This window comes from Protopterus annectens, chromosome 2.part0 (assembly GCF_019279795.1).
Source record: "Protopterus annectens isolate FY-2018-M chromosome 2.part0, PAN1.0, whole genome shotgun sequence".
NCBI lineage: Eukaryota > Metazoa > Chordata > Ceratodontiformes > Protopteridae > Protopterus > Protopterus annectens.
In genome coordinates, this window is record NC_056728.1 from 28,538,966 (window position 1) to 28,562,781 (window position 23,816).

The window sequence follows — 23,816 nt, forward strand, 5'->3', positions numbered from 1 at the left end:
CTCCTTTATTCTCTCATCCCTTGCTAAAGCAGTACCTCAGAGGGGCTAAAAACATAAGACCGCCCTGGAGAGCACCAACACTGACTTGGGTCAGCTCAAAACCCTAAACCTGGCTGCATGGCAGATACATTAGCCAAACAGGCAATACCTCTCTCTAAAGCTGTTATGGATGTCATTTTGGAGGCCAGGAGGCCTAGCACCAGGAAAGCTTACTCAGAAAAATGGAAGAGATTCTGCGCCTGGAACCAGGCTCAAAACCTTGACCCTCTTGTTCCAAACATTCCTCAGATTTTACAATACTTAACTGAGATGCTGGACAGTGGCCTATCCTTCTCATCAATTAAGATCCACGCCTCTGCCATTTCAGCACATTACAACACAAATCCTCCTTTATTCTCTCATCCCTTGCTAAAGCAGTACCTCAGAGGGGCTAAAAACATAAGACCGCCCTGGAGAGCACCAACACTGATTTGGGACCTCACTTTCATTTTGGAAAAACTGACCCTACCACCTTTTGAGCCAGCCAATACAGCCGATCTAAAATTTTTGTCATGGAAAACAGCTCTGCTCCTGGCAGTAACTTCAGCACGAAGAGTCTCAGAGCTACAGGTATTAATGGCAGTGGAACCTTTTATAATTTTTCATCAGGACAGGGTTTCTTTAAGGACAAACCCTACCTTTATGCCAAAGGTGATATCTAGTGTAGCTCTTAACCAAACCATCCATTTGCCAACTTCTTATCCAAACCCCCAGAATAAAGGGGAGAAACTTCTGCATTCTTTGGACGTACACAGACAGCTACACTTCTACTTGGACAAAACAAAAGCTTTCAGGAAAACTGAGCAACTGTTTGTAGCATATGCTGCAGGATCACAGGACAAGGCTATCTCAAAGCAGACTATATCCAAATGGATAGGACACTGTATTCATTACTGCTAGACACAGCATGGAAAACCTGTCCCAAATACCATTAGGGCACATTCCACCAGGGCAACAGCCACTTCAACAGCTTTTCTCAGAGGAGTACCTACCAAGGAAATTTTGGAGGCTGCAACTTGGAGTTCAGTGCACACCTTTACCAGGCATTACCACCTGCCTCTTTACTCTAAATCCAGAACAGGATTTGCCACTGCAGTTCTGCAGGGCCTCATAGCCAATCCTAACTCTTTATAGACCAGCCACCCAACCTTAGCTTTGGGATTCTACCCAAGTGTAATGACTGCAGCAGTGTAACATGATGAGCATAGTACAGTTTTGTACCTACCATAAATGTAGATGTTCGAGTGTTCACACTGCTGCAGTCCAGGTTACCCTCCCTCCATCCCCTCTGAACTAGCTGGACTTATCTATACCTTTCTATCCTGTACAACCTTTGTCGTGTATTTGCTTGTAACTGAAGGTATTGTTTTTATTTTATATGTATATATTTTTTATTAGCAATATGAATTGCCTACCTATTGGGGGCACCTGACATCTGGGGCAAGAAAAACTGAATAAAATGGCATCAGATGCATCTTATATACCCCTGGGGCACTGACATCAGGGAAGAGGTGACAGCAACTGACACCAGACCAAGACTTTGGAACTCTGGCTGACTACAGGACCACGGGACCGCCTGACGGCAGGATAACCCAAGTGTAATGACTGCAGCAGTGTGAACACTCGAAAATCTACATTTATGGTAGGTACAAAACTGTACTATGCTTTAGTCAATACCCAGGACTGTATTTAGTAATGACTGCACACGCGAAGGAGGGTTGTGGGTGCTATCCCCGGTAAGAATTTATGGTGCCCTATCCAGGTGTCCAGGTTCCTTTTGAACAGTGTCACAGAGGTGCTCTGCTTCACATGAATTGGCAACCTATTCCAAAGCAGCAGTCGCTGGGAGACAAATCTGTCCCTCCAGATCTACTTTGATCCATCGAAAAGCCACTTAATCGAAACCCACGTACCCATTCCCAGTTCAGTGAAACTTCACTTTAATGAAAGCAGACTACCGACTTCCTTTGCCCGAGAAAAGAACCACTTGGCCACCAGGAGAAAAAAACCCACACGGACCAAAATTAAACCCACCAAAGTGGGGGGCTTTCCCACCCACACTCCCCCCCAATGTGGGGGGCTTTGCCCCCCCTACTTAAATATTCCAATTCCGAGATTGCACTTCATTGTAGAAAGGGCAAATTCACCATGGTGGCCAAGTGGTTCCTTTCTCAGGGAAAGGATGTCAGCAGTCTGTCCTTTTGTTAAAATTAAGTTTCTCTGAACTGGGAACAGGTAAGTGAGTTTTGATTAAGTGTTTTTTTGATGGATCAAAGTAGATCTGTCCCTCCAGCAGAGGGACAGATAGAGGGAAAAAGCATGCTGGTTGATCAATACAACACAACCTCCAGCCACATCAAGTGAGGAGGAAGGGAGATTGGAAGAGAAAGGAAATAAAGAAAAAGGAATTTAATGAGAGAGAGTAATACTCAAGGGAGACATGAATTTGCCAGGAGCAGGCTGTGAAATTCAAAGTTCCACAGCAGAAAGGGAACAGGAACTGAGTGAAGTGTTACATCATAAGGAGTTCAGGAAACTGGTGCAAGAATATGCTAAAAAGATGTAGAATTCTGGATGTAGTCCTCACCAAAGAAGAGTGAATATTGGTGTTTAGGTGCAGGCAACCACCGTTCAGGAGCAATCATGCCACTGTGTGGTTTAGAGAGGGACAAAACAGTAACAGTTCAAGGACAAAGGCAATGGTGTGGGAATTCAGGGGAACAGATTATGCTTAGCTGAGGGAGAGGGTCACAAAGGAGTTAGGGACTTAGAGCAAACTGAAAGGGTACATTAACTGTGAAAATAGGTTATGAATGCAGTATTTTGGACTAAAAGAAAAGAAGCCACTGTGGCTACATGGACATGATAGGCTAGTCTTCTTCTTCTGGCTTTTTCCCAGTTAGGGGGCGCCACAGCGGATCACCTGTCCGCTCATGATTGGCAGTTGAGTTTTATGATGTTGAGTTGCCAGCCCGGCGCCCAACCTTCCACAGAAGGCACACACATGCACACTCTCACACTTAGGGCCAATTTAGAGTCTCCAATCCACCTACAGCATATATTTGGGATGTGGGAGGAAACTGGAGCACCCAGAGGAAACCCACGCGACCACAGGGAGGACATGCTGACTCTGCACAGAAGGCATCCCAGCCGAGGATCAAACCGGAGAACCTCTTGCTGTGAGGTGGCAATGCTAACCGCTGCACCACCGTGGCCGCCCTACATGATAGGCTAGTGTTTAGTACAAAAGATAGTGTATACAAGAGGTGGAGGAGACTTAGCACAAAGTAAGAGGTAGCTAAAGGGCAAGTCTTTGAGGTCATTAAAAGTGCAAGTTGAAATGAAATTGTCAGAAGGGAACAGGAAGGATAACATGGATTTCTTAGGAATACAATACAGTGGAGATAGGGAAACAAACAGAAAAAAATGATCAATCTGAAAAGATTGACAGCACAATGTGCATGCTCCTAGACATAACCTGGAAGTATGCAAAATTAAAAGCAATCCTTTTTTAATGTGCATGCTGCAAGACATAACACTGAAGCATGCAAAATTAAAAGCAATCCTTTTTTTGCTGCACATGCTCCAAGAAATAACTTTGAAGTATGCAAAATTAAAAGCAATCCTTTTTTTATGCATGCTCCAAGACATAACCTTGACGCATGCAAATTTAAAAGCAATCCCTTTTTTTTTCAGGAGGGCAAATCCACCCTGCACCCTCCCCCGGTACATGTATACTAATTCTGAGATCTATATAGTAAGGAAAGAGCACATTCCCATCCCCACTACACAAGCAATCTCGAACCAGTATGGTGTTTGGCTGTTTGTCGATCATCTATGTTAGGCAAAACAGCTGATCAACCATACACCTAATTGATACAGATGGAGGAATCTCTCTCTCTCTCTCTCTCATATGTCTTAACTGTCCAGATTTTCAGAGAATGTCCAGAATTTTGCCTCATATTTTGGGTCTGTTCCTCATAACATTTGTGATTTTCTGGCAAATCACCAAGGATTATTGTCACTAAAGAATGACATACATTTGAGTTTCAGACTTTATATCCTACAGAAAATGCATGCTAACATGAAATCTGTTATTCTACTAAATTTCTAAGTTAATAAGAGTAATATTTAAAATCTGTCCCTATTTTAGGCTTGTGTCTCCCCATAGTTTTAGGCTTTGTCCATATTTCTTGCACTACGTGGTTGAGATGTATGCCCTCTATCTTTCTATATAGATATATATGTGTGTGTGTGTGTATATCCTTTATATTTTTGCACACACGCACACACACATAAACATATACACAAATAATCCATCACTCCTATGTATTTTTTGCATCTCTTTATTAAGATGGTATATATCTATATATATATATATATATATATATATCTATATATATATATATATATCTAAATATATATATATATATATATATATATATATCTATATATATATATATATATATATATATATATATATATATATATATATATATATATATATATATATATATATATATATATATGGGTGTACTTTCCTGCAATGAAAATTCACTTTGTCGAAATAGGAAAGTACATCACCACTTAAGCAAAAGTGCACTTTAATGAAAGTGCACTTTCACTTAAGCTCACTAACCGAACCTACCACACCACAGTAGAGGACATTGAAAAATGGGCTATGTCCTCCACTGTGGTGCAATAGTCATGGACCTTAGGTTTAGGGCACTGGTCAAGGTAAGGGGATACCCCTACTAACTATCCCCTTACCCTAACCCGTGCCCTAACCCCAAGGTCCGTGACTATCGTACCACAGTGGAGGACATAGCCTGATTAGGAATGTCTTCCACTGTCGTGCGATAGTCACGGACCTTAGGCTTAGGGCATGGGTCAAGGTAAGGGGATAGCCCTATTAACTATCCCCTTACCCGTGCCCTAACCTAGTCGTGACTATCGTACCACAGTGGAGGACATAGCCTGATTTGGAATGTCTTCCACTGTCGTGCGATAGTCACGAACCTTAGGCTTAGGGCATGGGTCAAGGTAAGGGGATAGCCCTACTAACTATCCCCTTACCCTAACCTGTGCCCTAACCCTAAGTTCCGTGACTATCGCACCACAGTGGAGGACATAGCCCGATTTGGAATGTCTTCAACTGTCATGTGGTAGTGATGAACCTTAGGGTTAGGGCAAGGGTTAGGGTAAGGGGATAGCGGATTCACGAAAGTGCACTTTCGTGTTAGTGTGGGTGTACTTTTGAAGTTCAAAGTAGTGAATGTTTGTTCTTCAAAAGTACACCTATGTGTATATACATATATATATATATATATATATATATATATATATATATATATATATATATATATATATAAAGCAAAATATAAAAGGTATGTATACACACAAATATAAAGATATATAAATTAAACTTTTAATGATAGGGTAATAAACATCTTCTCAGTGTTGTACAGGTATACTGCTCTGCATGGCTGGGTGATGTCCTAGGTGCATCTCATCAAACCATAAGCAGATGAGTGCTCTCACAGGTGGTGCTTCACAACACCATAACTCTCGTTTTAGCATACTGGTACTAGATATGCACTCACTGTATCCCTTACTAGGCTCTTTCTTATATCCCACTTATCAAGCAGCTCCATTTCAACTCCAGTCCTTCTATTACAGTGGATTGCATACATTTTTCTAGAATGAACATGTATACTACAGCTAGTCTGCTTTACTGCCTGTCATAAGTTATCTCACATTACTGTTGTTGACTGGCTACCCCAATGAGTGTAAGTGTCAGTGTTCAGGACCCTTAACAACTATGTCATTCACAATGTGTGGGCCTTCAGCAAGTATTTGTTTTGGCAAGTTTGGCACTGTATTATGTGAGCTTTGTTGATAAGGATCTTTCCATTTATAAATGTGATGAGGGGTCCTGTAACCACCTAAAAAGCAATATGAAAGGCAGCAGGGGAGGCTGATAGAATAATGAGATGTATGAAAAAAACATTAATTGTACGAAACAAGATTTTACATCTTTTAAAGATCATTGGTAAAATTCTATCTTGCTTCACAGTTGTAGCAATATCAGTTGATGCCCTATGCACTATCCACATTTGCCACCTCCTCAAAGTTTTTTCAGAGTTGAAGACAAAAATATGGTCCTTTTAGAATCCAAAAAAAAAAAGATCTTTAGGCTAAGTAAACAAGTGTCATGTATGGCCTTAGTACGTCTGCTATTTCTCTACTTTGCTGCAGTTTGCTGATTGCATATGCAAATAATAAGTCTTCTTGGTAAACAAACAAATTAGCTAATGCTAAAACAGCTTTGCCAAGTTATAACATGGGCGATAATGGTCAGTTCTCCAATCATAACCAGATTTTTTGTGTTTGAAACATGGATGCCAAGAAATTCACCTTGAGAAAGAACCCAAACAAATCTTGGCACCCATATCAAGAACACATAATGGAGGGTTATGATCAGAGACCTATTTAAAATGATTTGTAGTGCATGGAGATTTATCTGCTCTGTGTGCTGCCAGTTACACAAAAGTAAAAGAAAGTCTAGAAGTGCAAAGTGTTTTAATGTCATTTGAAAGCCAATAAAGCACTTGGTGCTGTCACACAGACAGTAGCAAACTTCTCATCTTCTTTGCTTAAGAACTCTGGACAAATCCAAAAGGTAATAGAGGAACAAAGGATCAAAATTGGGGACAGTTTTTAAATATAGTGCTGTATGTAATGTAAAAAGTTACTAGAGCAACAGGTTTTGCAATAATATGCATTTTCTGAACAATAAGTATGAAACTCTAATGTCTGGCATAATTGAATGACTGCAGTCTTCAGTGATTTACCAGAAAAAAGCAAACATTTTATGTGGAACATGGCAAAATATGACTCAAAATAAGAGACATTTGGCATACTCAGGGACAGATTAGAGGTACAGAAGGCAGAAATTAAGTGTTCTTCTGGCAGAGGGTAAAATAGCTTTTAAAAGATGTTAAGACACTTTGTTCTGACATATTTTCTGTTTAAGTATTGCAGAGTGGAGTTTTAACAGCTGTTAAAAGCTGTTTTACCTACCTTCTTTTGCTGTTCTTTGCTAGCTTACACTGTCTACTGTTAGTCCATAGTGTGAGACCTGTACTTAACACTTAAGGTGTCCTTAACAAGGTTTTTTTAAACCCATAAGCACTGTTAAGATTGGGTCTCATGCTAGAAAAGCTCTTAGTATGTCTTTTTCCTGGTTTTGGAGCATAATTGCAGTGTTGTGTACACTATACTGGCTCCTTGCTGCATTTCCTAACAGCAAACACTGACACACTTTCATATAAGTAGCCTGTGAATATGACTGCTTCAATGATTGCCCATACTGCTTGCCTTATAGGGACTGACTGGCACTACTCTTCAGCAGTGTTATTATGCCTCCAACAGCTTGCACCCAGGGCAATTTCCCCTCCATCCCACTCTTGCTGCAGTTTTCTCTGGCATACTTTATTCATTTATGTTGACCTCATTACTGTAGCACTGCTGAAAGGATACAAGCATTTCAGAGAAAGGCAACGAGGTGTTACACTGTTTTCATTAGAAACCACATAAAGAAACTGAGAGAGTTTAACATGTACTGTCTTCAGGAAAGAAAATTTTTTAGCCAGAAAACTTATTTTTTGCATTTCATTCATGTACCACAAAGGAATTCACAGAGTACAAGTGGAAACCATATTTAAAAATGCTGTGTGAGAACATGTTAAGAGTTTTAAGGATGCAACATTGGTGGCTTTGGAGCTACAAAAATAAAATAATTATTTCACAGAGCAGGTTGTATATAAAAGGAGTAATTTCCTGAAGACATAACAGCATCAACAATAATGAATGAATTGAAGAATTTATTGGACAGGCATAAGGCCATTCTTAGAAAGAAAGAGTCTGGGTAGGTAATAAACTGGGGCATACATTGGCTCATTGCCTTGTTGAGTAAAAAAAAAGACTAGTTGAACATTATTGTTTTTATCTGGAATCAGAAAATGATGTTTTAATACAACTGTTTGAAGCCAGCACATTACTTATACTGTTTTGGAAAGATGCTTTTCAAACTGTAATTATAAACATCACTGCCGATAAGATAATTGCGATGTTTCAATGTAGAAATGATAAATGTGGTGTTTGTAACTGGATGATCGACTTATCTGTTTGGCTTCGTTTTATTTTATAGATATTGATGAGTGCAGCTACTCAAACTTCCTGTGCCAGCACCAGTGTCAGAATGAGCCTGGAAAGTTCTCCTGTATTTGCCCACAAGGATACCAGATGCGTGGATTAAGGATCTGTCAAGGTAAGCCAGAAACAGCCTGAGGGTATTTCATGGACGAACAGTTAAACAGCATGTGTGGATTCATAGAATTCTTAGCCAAATAAAATTTAAGCAAAGCAAGTTTAGTGAAAATAAAATTATAGGAACAGAACACTTGAAGAAATAGAAGTTACATGATTTGGCAACTGCTCTCATTCTTAAATAATGGCACATGCCAGTCATTTGTGTTACTCATTGCCTTTGTTAGCCCTGCTCAGGAAAAAAAACAAAATATATAGACATAGTGATAATCTGTCAGACCTCCACAGGTAAAATTACATTCAAATAGAAATAAACAACAGAATGAATATGAATGGGAAGTATCCAACAGAAAAAAAAATACTGTAATAAGCCAAAGTCTTAAATTGTTAGCAAAGTTAAGGCATTGGTTATTTTTTGTTTGATGACCAGGTTAGTCCCACTAGACTAGTGACCTCTTTTCAGCGGAGACCTTAGGTGGTATTTATACTACTAGGGGAAATTAGGCTAGGGCATTTAGAAACTTCCCCTTCCACTAGATCTCTTTGCTTCTCTTGAGCATCACCTGCTCCCTGTTTTATGCACAAGGAAACCATCAAGTTCAGCCTGGAGAACAGATGCTTTCTCCTTCCAGTGGACAGGGAAGTTCCTTTATGCATATCCCCCTCTGTCTCTGCTTACAAGGCTCCTACTCAAGGCCCAGAAGGAATCTCCAAAACTCTTGCTCCTGGCATGTTTCTGGCCAAAACAGCAATGGTTTCCACTCTTGTTCCACCCATCTAAGGAAAATTATTGGAGAATCCTGCAATAACCAGATCTAATCATGCAACATAAAGGGCAGCTGCTTCATCGCAATCTGACCCCACTCCGTTTAACTCTCTGGTTGAGAGGAATTTAATACCTACAAGATGCACATTCTTCACAGAGGTTGTTAGGTTTCCTTGCTTCTTGCAAGATTCAAACACCATGAAAACATACACAACCAAGTGGAAGAGATTCTCAGTTTGATGCTTTAAGCACAAAGTCCAACCTCTTCTGTCTGACATCCCCACAGTGCTTCAATACTTGTGTTTTATTACATTTGGGGCTGGCCTACTCTTCCATTAAGGCTCATTTATCTGCCATTAATGCTAGTCTACCTTTGGAACCCCCTGTCTTGTCCAGAATAGAGGATAAGCTTTTTCTGAAAGGGGTTTAACACAATTAACCCCAAGGAAGCCTATCACCCCACACTAGGACCTTAATTTTGTTTTGGAAAAACTCACTTCACCCCCTTTTGAACCATCTGCTTCAGCTATTCTCAAATTCTGCACCTGGAAAAAAGTGTTCCTTCTGGCCCTGACTTCAGCCTGCATGATTTCAGAACTCCATGCTCTCATGGCTATTCCACCTAAGCCTTAGAACCATTCCTTCTTTCATGCCAAAGGTGGTTAATGAGCTAATCATCAACCAGGCAATCGATCTGCCTACCTTCTTCCCCAATCCCCAAAATAGAGGACAAAGATTCTTACATTCCTTAGATTCTTACATTCCATTTACTTGGACAAAACTAAGGATACCAGCAAAACAGATCACCTGTTTGTTTCCTTTATAGATTCCAAGTTAGAACTGAAAGTTTCCAAATAAAGTATCGCTTCTTGGATCTCTAAGGCTATTTCCTGCTGCTGCTACCACTATAAAAAGACTTTACCCACCTAGCCAAAAGGACATTCCACTTGAGCAGTGGCTTCATCAGGTACATTATACAAGGGGGTGGATACCAAGCCCATTTTAGATACAGCTACCTGGTCATCTATCCACACATTCCCAAAACCCTATAAACTAGACACTTGTTTTGCCAGAACCATTCTGTCTGGCTTTCTGGACTCTTTGTCTTCTTTTTTAAGCCTATCACCCTTCTCTCTCTACAGCACTGGGAATCACCCATCTGTTATGAATACTGCAATAGTGACTCAGTCAGGACATACTACCCTCCTGTAAAAACTTAACATAACAGTAGATGTCGTACTGATCACTGTTGCAGTACTTCTTCCCTCTCACCTTAAGCACCTTCCATTTTTTTCTCACTTTTGGTGCAGATACTATGCCTTACACACACAGACACATGCACATTCCTCCAGGATATTGCAGCTGTTCTAGAAGGAAACTTGCTTACCCCTTCAAGACCCATCTGGCTGACCAGTCTCCTTCCTCAGTTCTCATTAGGCCCCCTGCTGGCTTGGAGATAGTGTAAAGATCTCACACATATGTCTGATTTTATACCCATGTGTGACTGTGTTCCCCCATACCCCCTCTAACTTAAATTCTGAGATCACACAATACTGGTTAAGGGAGAAAAAAATCTTGTATTGCTGGTATTCAGTGATCTCGCAAAAACACCCGTCTCCCACTGATTCTGTTCAAATTCTGCTTGATGAGTAGACTCACAACAGTATACATTCTAACAGAATTACATTTGATCATTAATTTTATACACACACACACACACACACACACACACACACACACACACACACACACACACACACACACACACACTCACACACACACACACACCAGATGCATAGTATTTACATGAATATATAGGTGTGTGTGTGTGTGTGTGTGTGTGTGTGTGTGTGTGTGTGTGTGTGTGTGTGTGTGTGTGTGTGTGTGTGTCTTCTGCCCTATTCTATAATACACAATAAAATCATTATTAAGCAGTCACTTCATCAACTGATGGAGAAATCCTAAACACACAAATATTATATGCCTGTTCTAACAACAGTTGTTATATAGAGCTATTTGATTGCTTAAGTGGAAAAAGTTTTGCAGTGATAAACTGCAGTTACCATTACAGAAGTATCAGTTTCAGTTACTGTGTAAATTACACAGTGTAATACAGCTGAATTTGCTGCCATTAGCCATTTAGCTTTGACAAAAACACAGATTAACATTTTTCAAATATATCCATGTTTGGACCACAGTCTTTGCTTTTACCTTTTTTGTATATTTTCATGTAACATATACCTTTAGACATAGAAGTACAACAGTAACACAAAGGCTGCACAGTCATTCAGTGCCATAATATCAGTGGCAGACAACGCAGAGCTCTCATGCACTGCTTATGCGTACTTAGTTTAAAAGAGAAATAAAATGCAAAGTGAAATAAAACATGGGCCTTATTGTTCATATCCAAAGTCTGAAGGTGATTATTGCTTTAGATGTACAACTGGCACAGAGCTTTTAACTTGGCTTAACTAGTGACTATGATGCCATTTGAATCAATGCAAGTATATGTGCTGGTCAGTGGTCAATGTCTATACAAGTATATGTGCTGGTCAGTGGTCTGTGTCTATCTGAGAAGGAAACCAAAGTCTTCAAGGATAGTTTTAAATCTTTTCTTACTAAGTATTTAAATTATTAAAGTGGAGAGGCACAGAGAAACATCAGAGAAATCCTGGCCTTTCACCTCAAAACATCAGAGTAATTAGGAAAGTTAATTTCAAGAGTGAAAAGTCAATCAGAAAATGAAGAGTGAGCTGCAGAAAAACAAACAGTGCAACAAACAGGGATACAACCTGCATAACTGAAGTAAAAAGGGGGTAATGTAGAAGGAAAAGGGCAAGTAATTAGTGACAGTGATCACAGTCTAGAGAAAAAAGACACCTGAAACAACAGTTATAATGAAAGACAAATGTTTTGTTCTTGTACAATATATAGAGATCCAATGTAGGGATATAAACATTCCAGGATATGTAGTCCTTAATACGGGCAGAGCACTAAAAAGTGCAGTTCTCTGTATAAGAAAATAAATCAAATCAGCACGACAAATTAATAAACAAGAAAAACAGCATGTGCTGTTTTAACATTGAAGAATGTAAATTGAACCGCAGTGCTAAAAGGAGTTGTATACAGACCCAACCTAATGAGGCAGAAAACGATAAAATGGAATGTGGTATCCTTAGGAATGCAGAAAGGAGGAGAGTGCTGTTGATGAGATTTGTATTACTCTGTATGTTAAATGCAGCACCTTTAATGAAACCACAGCAAACCACGTTATCTTGCTTGACACATTCCTACAAGGAGCCGAACTCTGACATCTTGTAATTGAATCTACTTAGAGTTCTGAAACAGTAAGAAGCTGTTGAAATGGGTAGCTGTTGGGGAGCAAGTTATCACAAGACAATGGAGTTCACTACTAACTTGGTTGTAGACACAAGCCAGTCAAAACTGGGAGTGCTGGTGGAGGCATAGTGTAAAAATGGTAGCATGTTTCAGTACTCTGACAAAGGACATGACAGTTGTGGGGTGGAAAAACAATGGGGATTCATCAAAAATACAGTTGTATAGAGAAAAAAGACTCTGGTTTGTTGTGGAAAATACACACATTTAGGAAGCATACAGAAACACAGAAGGAGAAAGCTAAAGTTGCAATGAAACTAAAAAATTATATTGTAAAAGCATAAAAGGATGATTAAAAGCAGATCTCAGTATTTGTTAATGTAAAGAAAAGAGATTCACTTGATCCAGCCAATTGTAGATGCCATGACCAGGGAGCTAATCCCAGTTCTTTAACAAAAGAAAGGGTCTTTAAAGAACTCCAGCAGCTAGAAGTGCATAAGGCACTGAGGCCTGACAGGATTAATCTTTGAAATCTTTAAAAAACGTAGGGAAGAATTTGTAACACCTCTAACAGCAATAACAAATAATTGTAGGAAGACCAGATGAGGGCAGGTCTGACTGCTTTTCACATGAGTGACAGTAAGACAGAGGCCAAAGATAAGTGACCTGTCAGTTTGACTTAATTTGGAGGGAAATATCTCAGAGTAACTACCAAAGGAAACATTGTAAAATGTATGAATACTGGCAGAGCCCGAGCATGGGGTTAAAGGCAATATTAATTCACTAAGGAGAGCTATTCTGGAGAAACCAAATACATTCCTTTAAAAGAATAAGCAGTATATTATCAGTTAAATCAGTCCAATTTAATTTTATGTGTTTATCATCTAGGCATATCACACTAATCATAAAAAATTAAGACAATATATGACATTAATATCATTAAGATATATTAGAATAATACAGAATTGATTACCATCAAGATACAGGGAAATGTTTCTTATAGCATCACAGAATTAAAGGTTTTATTAAAGTTGAGGTCATTATGGATGTCTATAAATAGTCTACAAAGCGGCTCAGCCAAAGCTGGGAAGACAATGAATTTCACAGGATCAGAGCCTGAAGGATGAAAGAAAGACATTCAGGTGTTCCTAAATATACCCTGGGAACCAGCACCAGCCCTTCACTATGATTGGAGTGCTTAGACTTATGTTTGAAAGATGGGAAGCCCCTTAGGGTAGGACCTAAATCATATTGTCCTTTATACATAAGTATGAAGCTGTTTTACAAGATCTGACAAATGACCAGTAAGCAGTGCAGGCCCTGCAGAATTGCAGAGACAATGTCCCTGTGAGGAACCTGACTTTGAAGTTCTGAGAGCAGCCTGAGTTATGTATCTTTAAGTCCTTGATAAAAGCTATTCAGCCATTGCAGTAATCCAGTCAGAAATTTCCAGTATAGTAGTATGGGTGAGATCAGACAGATGAAACCAAATGGTTTAGTCATGGCTGATACTTGGTTAATAAATGCTTGACAGTTGCCACAAATCACAGTGTAGTGTTGCACCATAATTATCAGCTCCAACCTGTTACCACTATATACATTACAATGACAGACAGGAAAAGCAGAAGGACAAAGTGCTGCAAACACAACTATCCCTTTTCTTCTTTAAATTGTCAAGTTTCAGTCAGTCCTCTGAGGTCTAAATGACCATGGATTCCAGGCATTTCTGTAATAACAATATAATTATCTTAAAGCTATAGGTCTGTCCATCTATAAGGGACAGCTGCTGCAAAATAAACTGCCAAGCTCCTTTATCAACTGTAATATAGCAGCTGTCATACTTAATAAAAGGGATACGTACAGAAAATGATTCTGCCTCAAGCCAGGCTATTGAGAAGCTAAATTAATGTCCCAAAAAGAAGTACTCAGACACAGTTCCCCCTTCCCACAATAAATAAATAAAAATAAATTAAAAAAAAATTTTCTTCAGCATGGGCTGGTTTCAGATAAAAAAAAAAAACAGACCAAACCAGCGGCATTCTATACTACTACCACCAGACAAATGCCTGTTACAGTAAGGACCTACTCAGGGGGGACATGTCAGGCATATGCATTACTTTATAGAAAGGACAGTGAATGACTGGGACAACCTTCCTGACAAGATTGTGGAGTCATTACCAGTTATAGAATTTAGAATACATGGGACAAGCATAAAGCAGCTCTTACTAAGAATAAGGGAAAGAAAGGAATGACTAGTGTTGTAGAAGCTGCAGTTTGTCTGATGTGTACAAATTTAAGTGGACATTGTGGTCTTTATCAAAATCTATTGTTCTGTACAGTACTGCACAGCTTACACATTTCTTCCTTTAGCATTTGACATATACATAACCATGCAGTTTGCACGTCTTTTTTCATCAGCCTTTGACATATATGTTATTGCACATCTTACAGAATTCTTCCTCCCATCTTTGACGTATGGATTCATCTACAGCTTACACATCTCTTCCTTCAGCCTTTGAAGTATAGATCCCTACAGCTTACACATTTTTCCTTCAACCTTTGTTGAATACATTGCTATACGGCTTACACGTTTCCTTATTCAGCCTTTGAAGTGTACAATGTTAAGTTGTCTATCTCGCCTTCATTCTTGCTGGATGGGTTCGGAGCCGACCTCGGCTCCGACGGCCACTTCTAAAAGCTCGAGAGTTGGTTCCACCGGCTCGAGGCTCCCCTTATATCCCACAATGCTAGGCGGTATTACCTCAGATCTCATTTGCCGCTACAGCTATCGAGACGTGTTGCTTCACCGGCTTCAGGTCAGTGTAGGAAATAGTTTAAATAAGTTTATTAAAACCCTTTAAATTAGTCTTCCATTCAGTATCCCCTTACCTTAAAGGTTTTGTTATCCCTTTCTCTAGTTCTTAACCCTTTTTTACCTCAAGAACTTATATGTTCTTCCCTTAGGCCTTCGGGCCCTCCCATTCCCTTGGAGTGTGTGTGTTTGTGTAGGATCTTTATTATACTAAATAGCTAATTTATTTAGTTTAACTTTTTTGTTATTAGTGTATAGTGTAATCGGTGTGTTTGTGTTTGTGAGTGGTTACACTTGTTCCTTGTTATGTCCAAGGATTCAAAGGTCTCAGGCTTCAAGAAGTGTGACTCATGCTGTCAGAAAATGTCTCTGACAGACGGTCACACTTCTTGTGTGTACTGCCTGGGACCTTTACACCTGCAGGACTCTTGTGCTGTATGCCATAGCTTCAGCCCTAGAGTCCTGCAGGAAAGGAAAAACAAGCTTATATTACGGGGCTTGTTAAAGCCTGAGGGTCCCCCGACTGCATCTTCGGGCAAACCCTCTAAGGCTTCTAGGTCTTCGGCTCCAGGTACTGAGTCGGCACCTAAGACTTCTAAGTCTACTCTTGCATTGGCTCCGGCTGGAGCCGATGAGACTCTATCTTCCACTTCAGTGGTTCCCTCGGCTCCGGCCGGAGCCGTGGTTTTGGAAATTGTTACATCGGCTCCGATCAAGCTTTCGGAGCCGACATCTAGGAAGAGGTCAAGGTCACCGTCCCTTGGCTCCGTTCATTCGTCTCCAGCTTCTCCCCTGCTGTCTGAACGGAGCCATAGATCGCACTCCTCTAGGTCTTCGAGGCTTTCGGACCATGACCTTCAGAGGGTAGTGAGTCGACTTCTTAAGTCCGAGGCACTGGCCCAGATGCTTCAGAGCCCGACTCATCAGTCGATGCTCAACCCTATTTCTCAGAATATTCCTCCTCCGACTCCTTTGAGCTCGAAGCCGGGGCGTTTCGGACCCGAGTCTGTGATACCGTCGGAGCCGATACAATTGTCTTCGGCTCCGTCGTCGGCTCCGATTTCTTCCTTGGAAGAATCTCGGCGCCGGACTTCCCTCGTCGGCTCGAGGGTGAGTGGCATCGGACCCTTGTCCGACCCCGCTCTCCCTCTCGGTGCTTCGGCGCTGGTGAGTTCGGCTCCGACATCGGCCTCGGAGCCATCGCTGTCGGTGCTGAGGGAGGTTTTCAGCTTTTTGGAGCGGGGACCTCTGGCTCTGCCTGATAGAGGTGCGTTCGAGGTCATGCGGAGTGTGTTGGAACCTGGTTCAACTCCACAGTCGGCTCCGTCCACCCCTCCCTCTTCGGTGCCTCAGGTTATGTCTACTCACTCCCTCATCCCAGACCGCAGAGAGCCAGCCCCTCAAGAATCCCCTGTGGGGATCTCATCCTCTTCCGAGGCCTCTCCTGAATTGGCAGGGGAGCCCCCTAGGAAGAGAAAGTGTAAGAGGAAGCACATAGACTCACCTGAGTCTGTCACCTCTGACACAGATTTAGAGGATTCCGAGGGTTCCCCCCATTCCCCTTCTGAAGATGTCTCCTTTGCAGACATTCTAGAGATCCTGAAACAGAGGGGAAATTGGCCAGCCCTTAACCCTTCGGAGGATGAATCTGTGTATCTTGAGGCGTTTGGCTCTCGCCCTTCCACCTCCTGGGTGCCCCCCCCCCCTTGACCCCCTCATGCAGGTGGTAGCAAAAAAGGCTTGGATGGATCCTGACTCAGTGGACCCTACCCCCAGGAGACCTTCAAAGTTTATCACAGCACCAGCAGATAAGCAATTTCTGACTAAGGGAGTTTCTGTGGATGCTATGGTGGTAGCTGCTGCCACTAAGAAGGAGCTAGCTGATCCTTCGGTGCCTGTCCATCCTCCTAACAAGGAATCTAAGTCTATGGACAGATACGGGAAGCGGATGTTTTCGTCAGCGACCTTTGCTATGTGTTCGCTGAACTACCTCTGCCATTTCACTCGTCTTCAAAGAGACTTGATCAAGGAAGCGAGTGAGATGTTGAAGGACCCTACAGCTGCAGGTTTTCAGGACAAGATGAACGCTCAGCTGGCTACCCTAAACTCTATAGCTAACTCCTCCATGCGCCTCCTTTCATATGCGGCTGATGGAGCGAGCAGGGCTGCAGGGACAGGTGTGGCCTTACGCCGACATGCCTGGATGCGGCTATGCAATTTTGCGGACCCCTTTAAAACGTCTTTCACTAATTCCCCGTTTGATGGATCATCTCTTTTTGGTCCTCAAGTGAAAGAAACCTTGAAAAGGTGCGAGACAGATGGCAAAACTCTTTCTGCCGTCGGAGTCCGTTTTTCTACTCCTTCTAGACCTTACCCCAAAGGCCAGAAAAGTGGAAAGATGTGGTTCCGCAAACAATCTCAAGGGACTTTGCCTGACGCACAGAGTCGGTTCCCCTCCAGAGGCAGAGGGGGGAACAATAATGGTAGATGTCGCCCTAGGGGCAGGGGGGGTCCGCAGAACCAGGGCAATCGAGACACCTTTTCCGATAAGCCCTTCCAGCATCCCTGAGGTGTTGCCCGACTGTCCACCTTCGGAGGCAGTCGGGGGAAGATTATCACTGTACCCAGAAGCCTGGCGATCCCTAACTCAAGACAAGTGGGTACAGTCCATCATTTCCAAAGGCTATTCCATTCCGTTCTTTCGCATTCCAAATCAATCAAAAAAATCCCTTCCAGATGTTCCACCCGCTCAAAGGGATCAAGCAGCATTGGAAATATCAAAGTTGCTTGCAAAAAGAGACATTCAGCCAGTGCCAGCAGACCAGCAAGGATCCGGAATCTACTCCAAGTTCTTTTTGGTTCCAAAGAAAACAGGGGACTGGAGACCCATTTTGGATCTCAGTATCTTGAACAAGTCTGTCAAGAAAACAAGATTTCGGATGGTCATGCTACAATCCATCCTACCCCTATTGGGAAAGGAAAACTGGATGTGCTCTATAGACCTCCAGGATGCGTACTATCATATAAAAATGAACAGACGCTTCAGGAGATTCCTCCGCTTCAGGCTGGGAACCAGTCACTTTCAATTCAGAGCCCTGCCCTTAGGACTCACCACTGCCCCCCGGGTGTTTACCAAATGCATGGCAGTGGTAGCTTCTCACCTGAGACGTCAAGGATTCCAGGTGTTTCCTTACTTAGACGACTGGCTCCTCACAGCTCCTACCAAGCATCTTCTTCTACTTGCCAGAGACTACACCTTTCGCATTTTTCAAAAGTTAGGTATCTCAATAAATTGCGAAAAGTCTGTTTTGTCGCCTTGTCATGCTATTACCTTCATAGGCGCAAATCTAGACACAGTCAACATGTCTGCGAGGCTCACAAACCAAAGAATAGCAGACATACACAAACTGGTCTCCCTTCTCTTCCACAGCAACAGAGTCAAAGTCAGATTAGTTCTAAAAGTACTAGGGATTATGGCGGCTGCTATCCCTCTACTTCTATTAGCCAGATTTCACATGAGAATCCTTCAATGGATGCTGTTCACACAATGGTCATACCAACATCTTCCGATGTCCCACACCATTGTGATTACGCAAGCATGCAAGAATCATCTTCTTTGGTGGATTTCTTCCCCCCAGCTCTTCATAGGAAGACCGTTTGTCCTTCCCCCTCCGGTTGCTACTCTGACAACGGACGCCTCCCTGATCGGGTGGGGGGGGGCATTATCAGGGCAGAACAGTCCAGGGCATTTGGCAACCAGTCGAACGCCACTTGCATATAAATGTTCTAGAGATGAGAGCAGTGCTTCTAGCGTTGCAAGCCCTTCAAGACTCTCTTCCCTTGGGAACGATAGCAATTCAGATGGACAACATGTCTGTAGTGTGGTATATCAACAAACAAGGCGGAACCAGGTCCTACCCCCTATGTCGAGAAGCACTCAGACTGTGGCAATGGGCGATTTCTTCTCAGCGGTTTCTGATAGCAACGCACATCCCCGGGAAGTCCAATCTTATCGCGGACAAGTTGAGCAGAGCTATCCTCATGCCTCACGAGTGGTCTCTGAAAGATTCTATATTGGAGAGAATATTTCTCAAGTGGGGTCAGCCTTGCTGCGACCTTTTTGCTACTCCCCAAAACAGCAAGTGCAAAGATTATTTCACCCTCTTCCCCTTATCAGGCCAGCCCAGCAGAGACGCTCTAGTCCAAGTTTGGCCCCGGGGACTTCTCTATGCATTTCCTCCCTTTCCACTAATCTCTCAAGTGATACAGAAAGCTATCGCTCAGAAGGCCTCATTGATCCTCATTGCTCCTTACTGGCCTCGACAGGTTTGGTTCCCCTTTCTACATCAATTTCTGTTGGAGCAACCCTGGCATCTGGACCTAGTTCCAGATCTTTTGATCCATCAGTCGGGTCAGTTACATCGCTCCCTCCCCTCTCTGAACCTCACTGCTTGGTTCCTCCAGTTCCAACCTTAGCCAGGCTTCCTCAAATATCTCACTCTGTTCGAGATATTTTGATAGCTTCCCATAAATCTTCCACTCGGAAGATTTATCTTAGTAAGTGGAAACGTTTCGCCTATTGGGCTCAAGGAAGGGACATAGATCCTTTCACTTCTCCCATCCAAATAGTCCTTGATTTTCTAGCTGAACTTTTCCATGCAGGTTCATCTCCTTCTACTCTTAAAGTTCAATTGGCAGCTATATCTAACTTTCATGTGGGCATCTCAGATTCTGCCATCATGTCTCACAAGCTTTGCAAAGCTTTCTTGAAGGGAGTTTTTCTTCTTAGACCTCCTATAAGAAATCCTCCTCCCTCTTGGGACCTTAATTTAGTTCTCACATCTTTAATTCTTCCCCCTTTTGAACCTGCAGCTTCCTGTTCAATGAAATTGCTATCCTGGAAGACTCTCTTTCTGGTAGCCATTACTTCAGCTAGAAGGGTCTCAGAGCTTCATGCACTCAGCAGTCGACCACCGTATCTTTTGTTTCATAAGGATAGGGTATCCTTACGGACCAATCCATCCTTTTTACCTAAAGTAGCCTCTGCGGCAAATCTAAATCAAAACATTGACCTCCCTGTGTTTTTTCCTAATTTTTCTAATAGGTCTGAACAAAAATTGCATTGGCTAGATGTCCATCGTCAATTAAGGTATTATTTGGATAGGACCAAACAGATCAGAAAAACTGACCAGTTGTTTGTCTCTTATGCAGAAGGCAGAAAGGGCCTTTCAGTTTCGAAGGTATCACTTTCCAGATGGCTAACATCCCTGATATCCTTTGTGTATGAAATTAGACACCAAAAGTTGCCTAACAAACCAAAGGCCCATTCGACTAGAGCTTTGGCTACTTCTATAGCTTTCCAAGACAGGCTGCCTATTGATACCATTTGTGCAGCAGCTACATGGGCTACTCCTCACACTTTTATTTCTCATTATAAGTTGGATCTAGCTTCTAGACATAGAGCTAATTTTGGTTCCACTGTTCTCAAGAGTCTGTTCCGATAGGCCTCCCGGGACAAGGTGCTAGGGACGCGGTCCCATCCAGCAAGAATGAAGGCGAGATAGACAACTTAACATATAGAAGTTATGTTCTTACCATAACGTTCCATGTTAGTTGTCTTCTTCTCGCCTTCTTTCTTGCGTCCCACCCTCCTTCCCCCTAGCCTGGACAGACCTAGAGGAGTTTGATTGTGACCTCTCTTTCTTCCACCTCTATTGTATTTGTATATGCTATACTTTGCATATATCCCTTCATCAGGTTTCAGGTCACCTTCTTCCTCTCCTTTTATAGAGGTGGTGTTTCCTTTTCCAGAAGTTCTGGATTTATTATTGGCTGGGCCTAGCTTACAAACGAGATCTGAGGTAATACCGCCTAGCATTGTGGGATATAAGGGGAGCCTCGAGCCGGTGGAACCAACTCTCGAGCTTTTAGAAGTGGCCGAGTCGGAGCCGAGGTCGGCTCCGAACCCATCCAGCAAGAAAGAAGGCGAGAAGAAGACAACTAACATGGAACGTTATGGTAAGAACATAACTTCTATTTTCTGCAGCTTACATATGTTTCCTTTAATTGTCGTATACATTACTATACAGCTTACACATTTCCTTTATTCAGCCTTTTTCATATACATTACTATACAGCTTACACATTTTCCTTAAGCCTTTATCTAGCAAATTACTACATAACTTATACAATTCTTTATTCCGCCTCTGAAGTATACATTGCCATGCAACTTCCACATTTCTTGCCTTAGACTTTGATATATACTTTATTTACAGCTTACATATTTTTTGCTTTGGCCTTTGTCGCTCTTACCAAATGAAAGACAAATTACATTGAAGAAGGGAAATTGAAGTATCACTTTTGAGTGTGAGACAAGTGCAAACATTCTAATAACTTTCTCTTCAATTAGATATTAACGAATGTGAGACAGAGGCCCACAGATGCACAGAGACTCAGAAGTGTGTCAACCTTCATGGAGGGTACCAGTGTGTGGAAAAAAACAGATGCCAGGAGCCATATGTCCAGGTTTCTGAAAAGTAAGTCTGTCTACAGGCATATTTATATTGCTGGTTACATTTTTGCTTAGTCTCATTTGTACTTTCATCAAATGAATTGAACAGCTCCTGTTATTGTTTTTATTAAGTGTAGTACACGGCAGACTTTAACTTTCTTTCAGATCAGTCCAGGTTCATTGTAGTGACTTCCTGAAGCCTGGCCAGTTTTGTGAGGTTCAATGTGTGGTCCATTAAATGCAGAACAAAATGACACCAGAGAGATATGGAGACAGACCCATCTATCAGGAGGTTTTCCATAGGTATATTACACATCCCGTTATGTCTTGTGTTGCCCTCTTGTACAAGGATACGTTCTCTGCAACTCCATTCTGTAGGCAGAACAGAAGCAGACTTGCAGATTCACTATTCCAGCCCAAAACAACTTCTTAGTATTAGAACATGTGTGTTTATCTTAAAACATTTGGCCTGAGAGCGCCAAATGGCATTACAGAAGTTTAGTGAGTTGACTGTCAGGTTATTTGTGTCAAGTCAGTTCCAGATAGTTACAAATACTGTCTGAACTTCTCTTTGTATGGTAGAAATATTCTAATTGCCTTTATAGACTATTTATTATTAGTTTTATTTATTTACTTGTCTTTGTTGTCCCAGATAGACTGACTGGGCAGTGCCATTTTCAGTGCAGTCCCTGGAAGAAAAGCTCCAGCAAAATTACATTTACATGTCATCATTGACAAAGTTGGTACATTAGGATATATACAGCAAGTTGTATTTACAACAGTGAAAATATACAGAAAGTAGTTTTTAAAGTAAATTACCTATTAAAGATACGTATTGAGTGCATGACATCCATTATCTATGTTTGTAATTTTAGACTCAGAATATTGTATGAGTTCCACAAATACAGATATATTAGGCAGTTCCAAAGGTATACACTTTAAAGAAGAGAAGAGGAAAGAGTTATAAAATATGTGGTAGAACTGGCAGGTGGTAGATATAGAAGGACATTACGTAATGGAAGTGATAGATGCTAGTTGTAGAAGACAGTGGTAGAAGGTGCTTATCAGAGATAATGATGAGAGATTATCTTAGCAAATATGTATTGAAGGAAGGATTGCATGCTCGACTGTAGATTAGGGATGATGCAAAATGCATGCAGTTTTAGGGTAGGGGACATGTTGAGACGGGTGGAGATACATACACTGAAATGGAAAAAGAGAAAATACAAAATGTTATGGACGGTGTGTGTAAAATGTACTCAATATCGAGCAATTAAAGATAGGGAAGTATTTCAGCTTAAAAGGAAAGAGTAGAGATGAATAGGAGAGTAGCATGTACTAACCTCATAAAAGTCTCTACCTGGCAATGAGCACGACCACTTTTGGTTAAGATATTATTTAAGCGGTTGTTTAAAGCATGAGAGTTTTTCAGTCAGTTTTACTTGTGCAGGGATGGTGTTCCAGAGCTTAGAGAAATAGTGGGAATACAGTGAGTCTCCTGCTAAGTTTGTTGATATGTTTGTGATTAGTAAGATTTTTTGGGTCTATATTAGATCAGCAAATGCTTAAACATTGATTGATCAACCTTATTTTAGCGAAAGTTAAAAATATCGAAGCAACAGAAACTCAAATTTTTTCCTAGGGAAAGAATTTGGTTGTCCGTTTCTGTTGCTTTGGTATTTTCAGTGCTGTGGTGGAAAGTTACGGGTTGGATTCAAGTAAGGGTGCAATTGTGTGGATGTGAGTGTTAGGATGGGTTAGGTGAGTTAGGGTTAGGGAGCGGGTGAGGTGAGTGTGCGATAGTGACGGACCTTAGGGTTAGGGTTTGGGTTAAGGTAAGTGGATAGTTAGTGGTGTGTGCATAGTTTAGTGTAGGATTAGGTGTCAAATTTTAGGTGTATGTGTGTGGATTTCTGTTTGTTTGGTGAGCCTGTGTTGTGTGTATGTGTTTTGGCTCAGCGATTTTTTTCCCTAGGAAAAAAGTCGCTGATCTGACAGTTCGAGATTGTAAGCTTTCGCTT

The 23,816-nt window shown here is 41.5% G+C and overlaps 1 protein-coding gene across 1 annotated transcript in view; it reads left to right on the forward strand.

Moving 5' to 3' along the window:
- EFEMP2 (EGF containing fibulin extracellular matrix protein 2) overlaps positions 1-23,816 on the forward strand; it is a 725,363-nt gene that overhangs the window by 560,775 nt on the left and 140,772 nt on the right. Inside the window, exons 8-9 of the mRNA XM_044060512.1 lie at positions 8,252-8,371; positions 21,694-21,820. Coding sequence (XP_043916447.1) covers positions 8,252-8,371; positions 21,694-21,820 — 247 coding nt within the window. The remainder of the gene's footprint in view (positions 1-8,251; positions 8,372-21,693; positions 21,821-23,816) is intronic.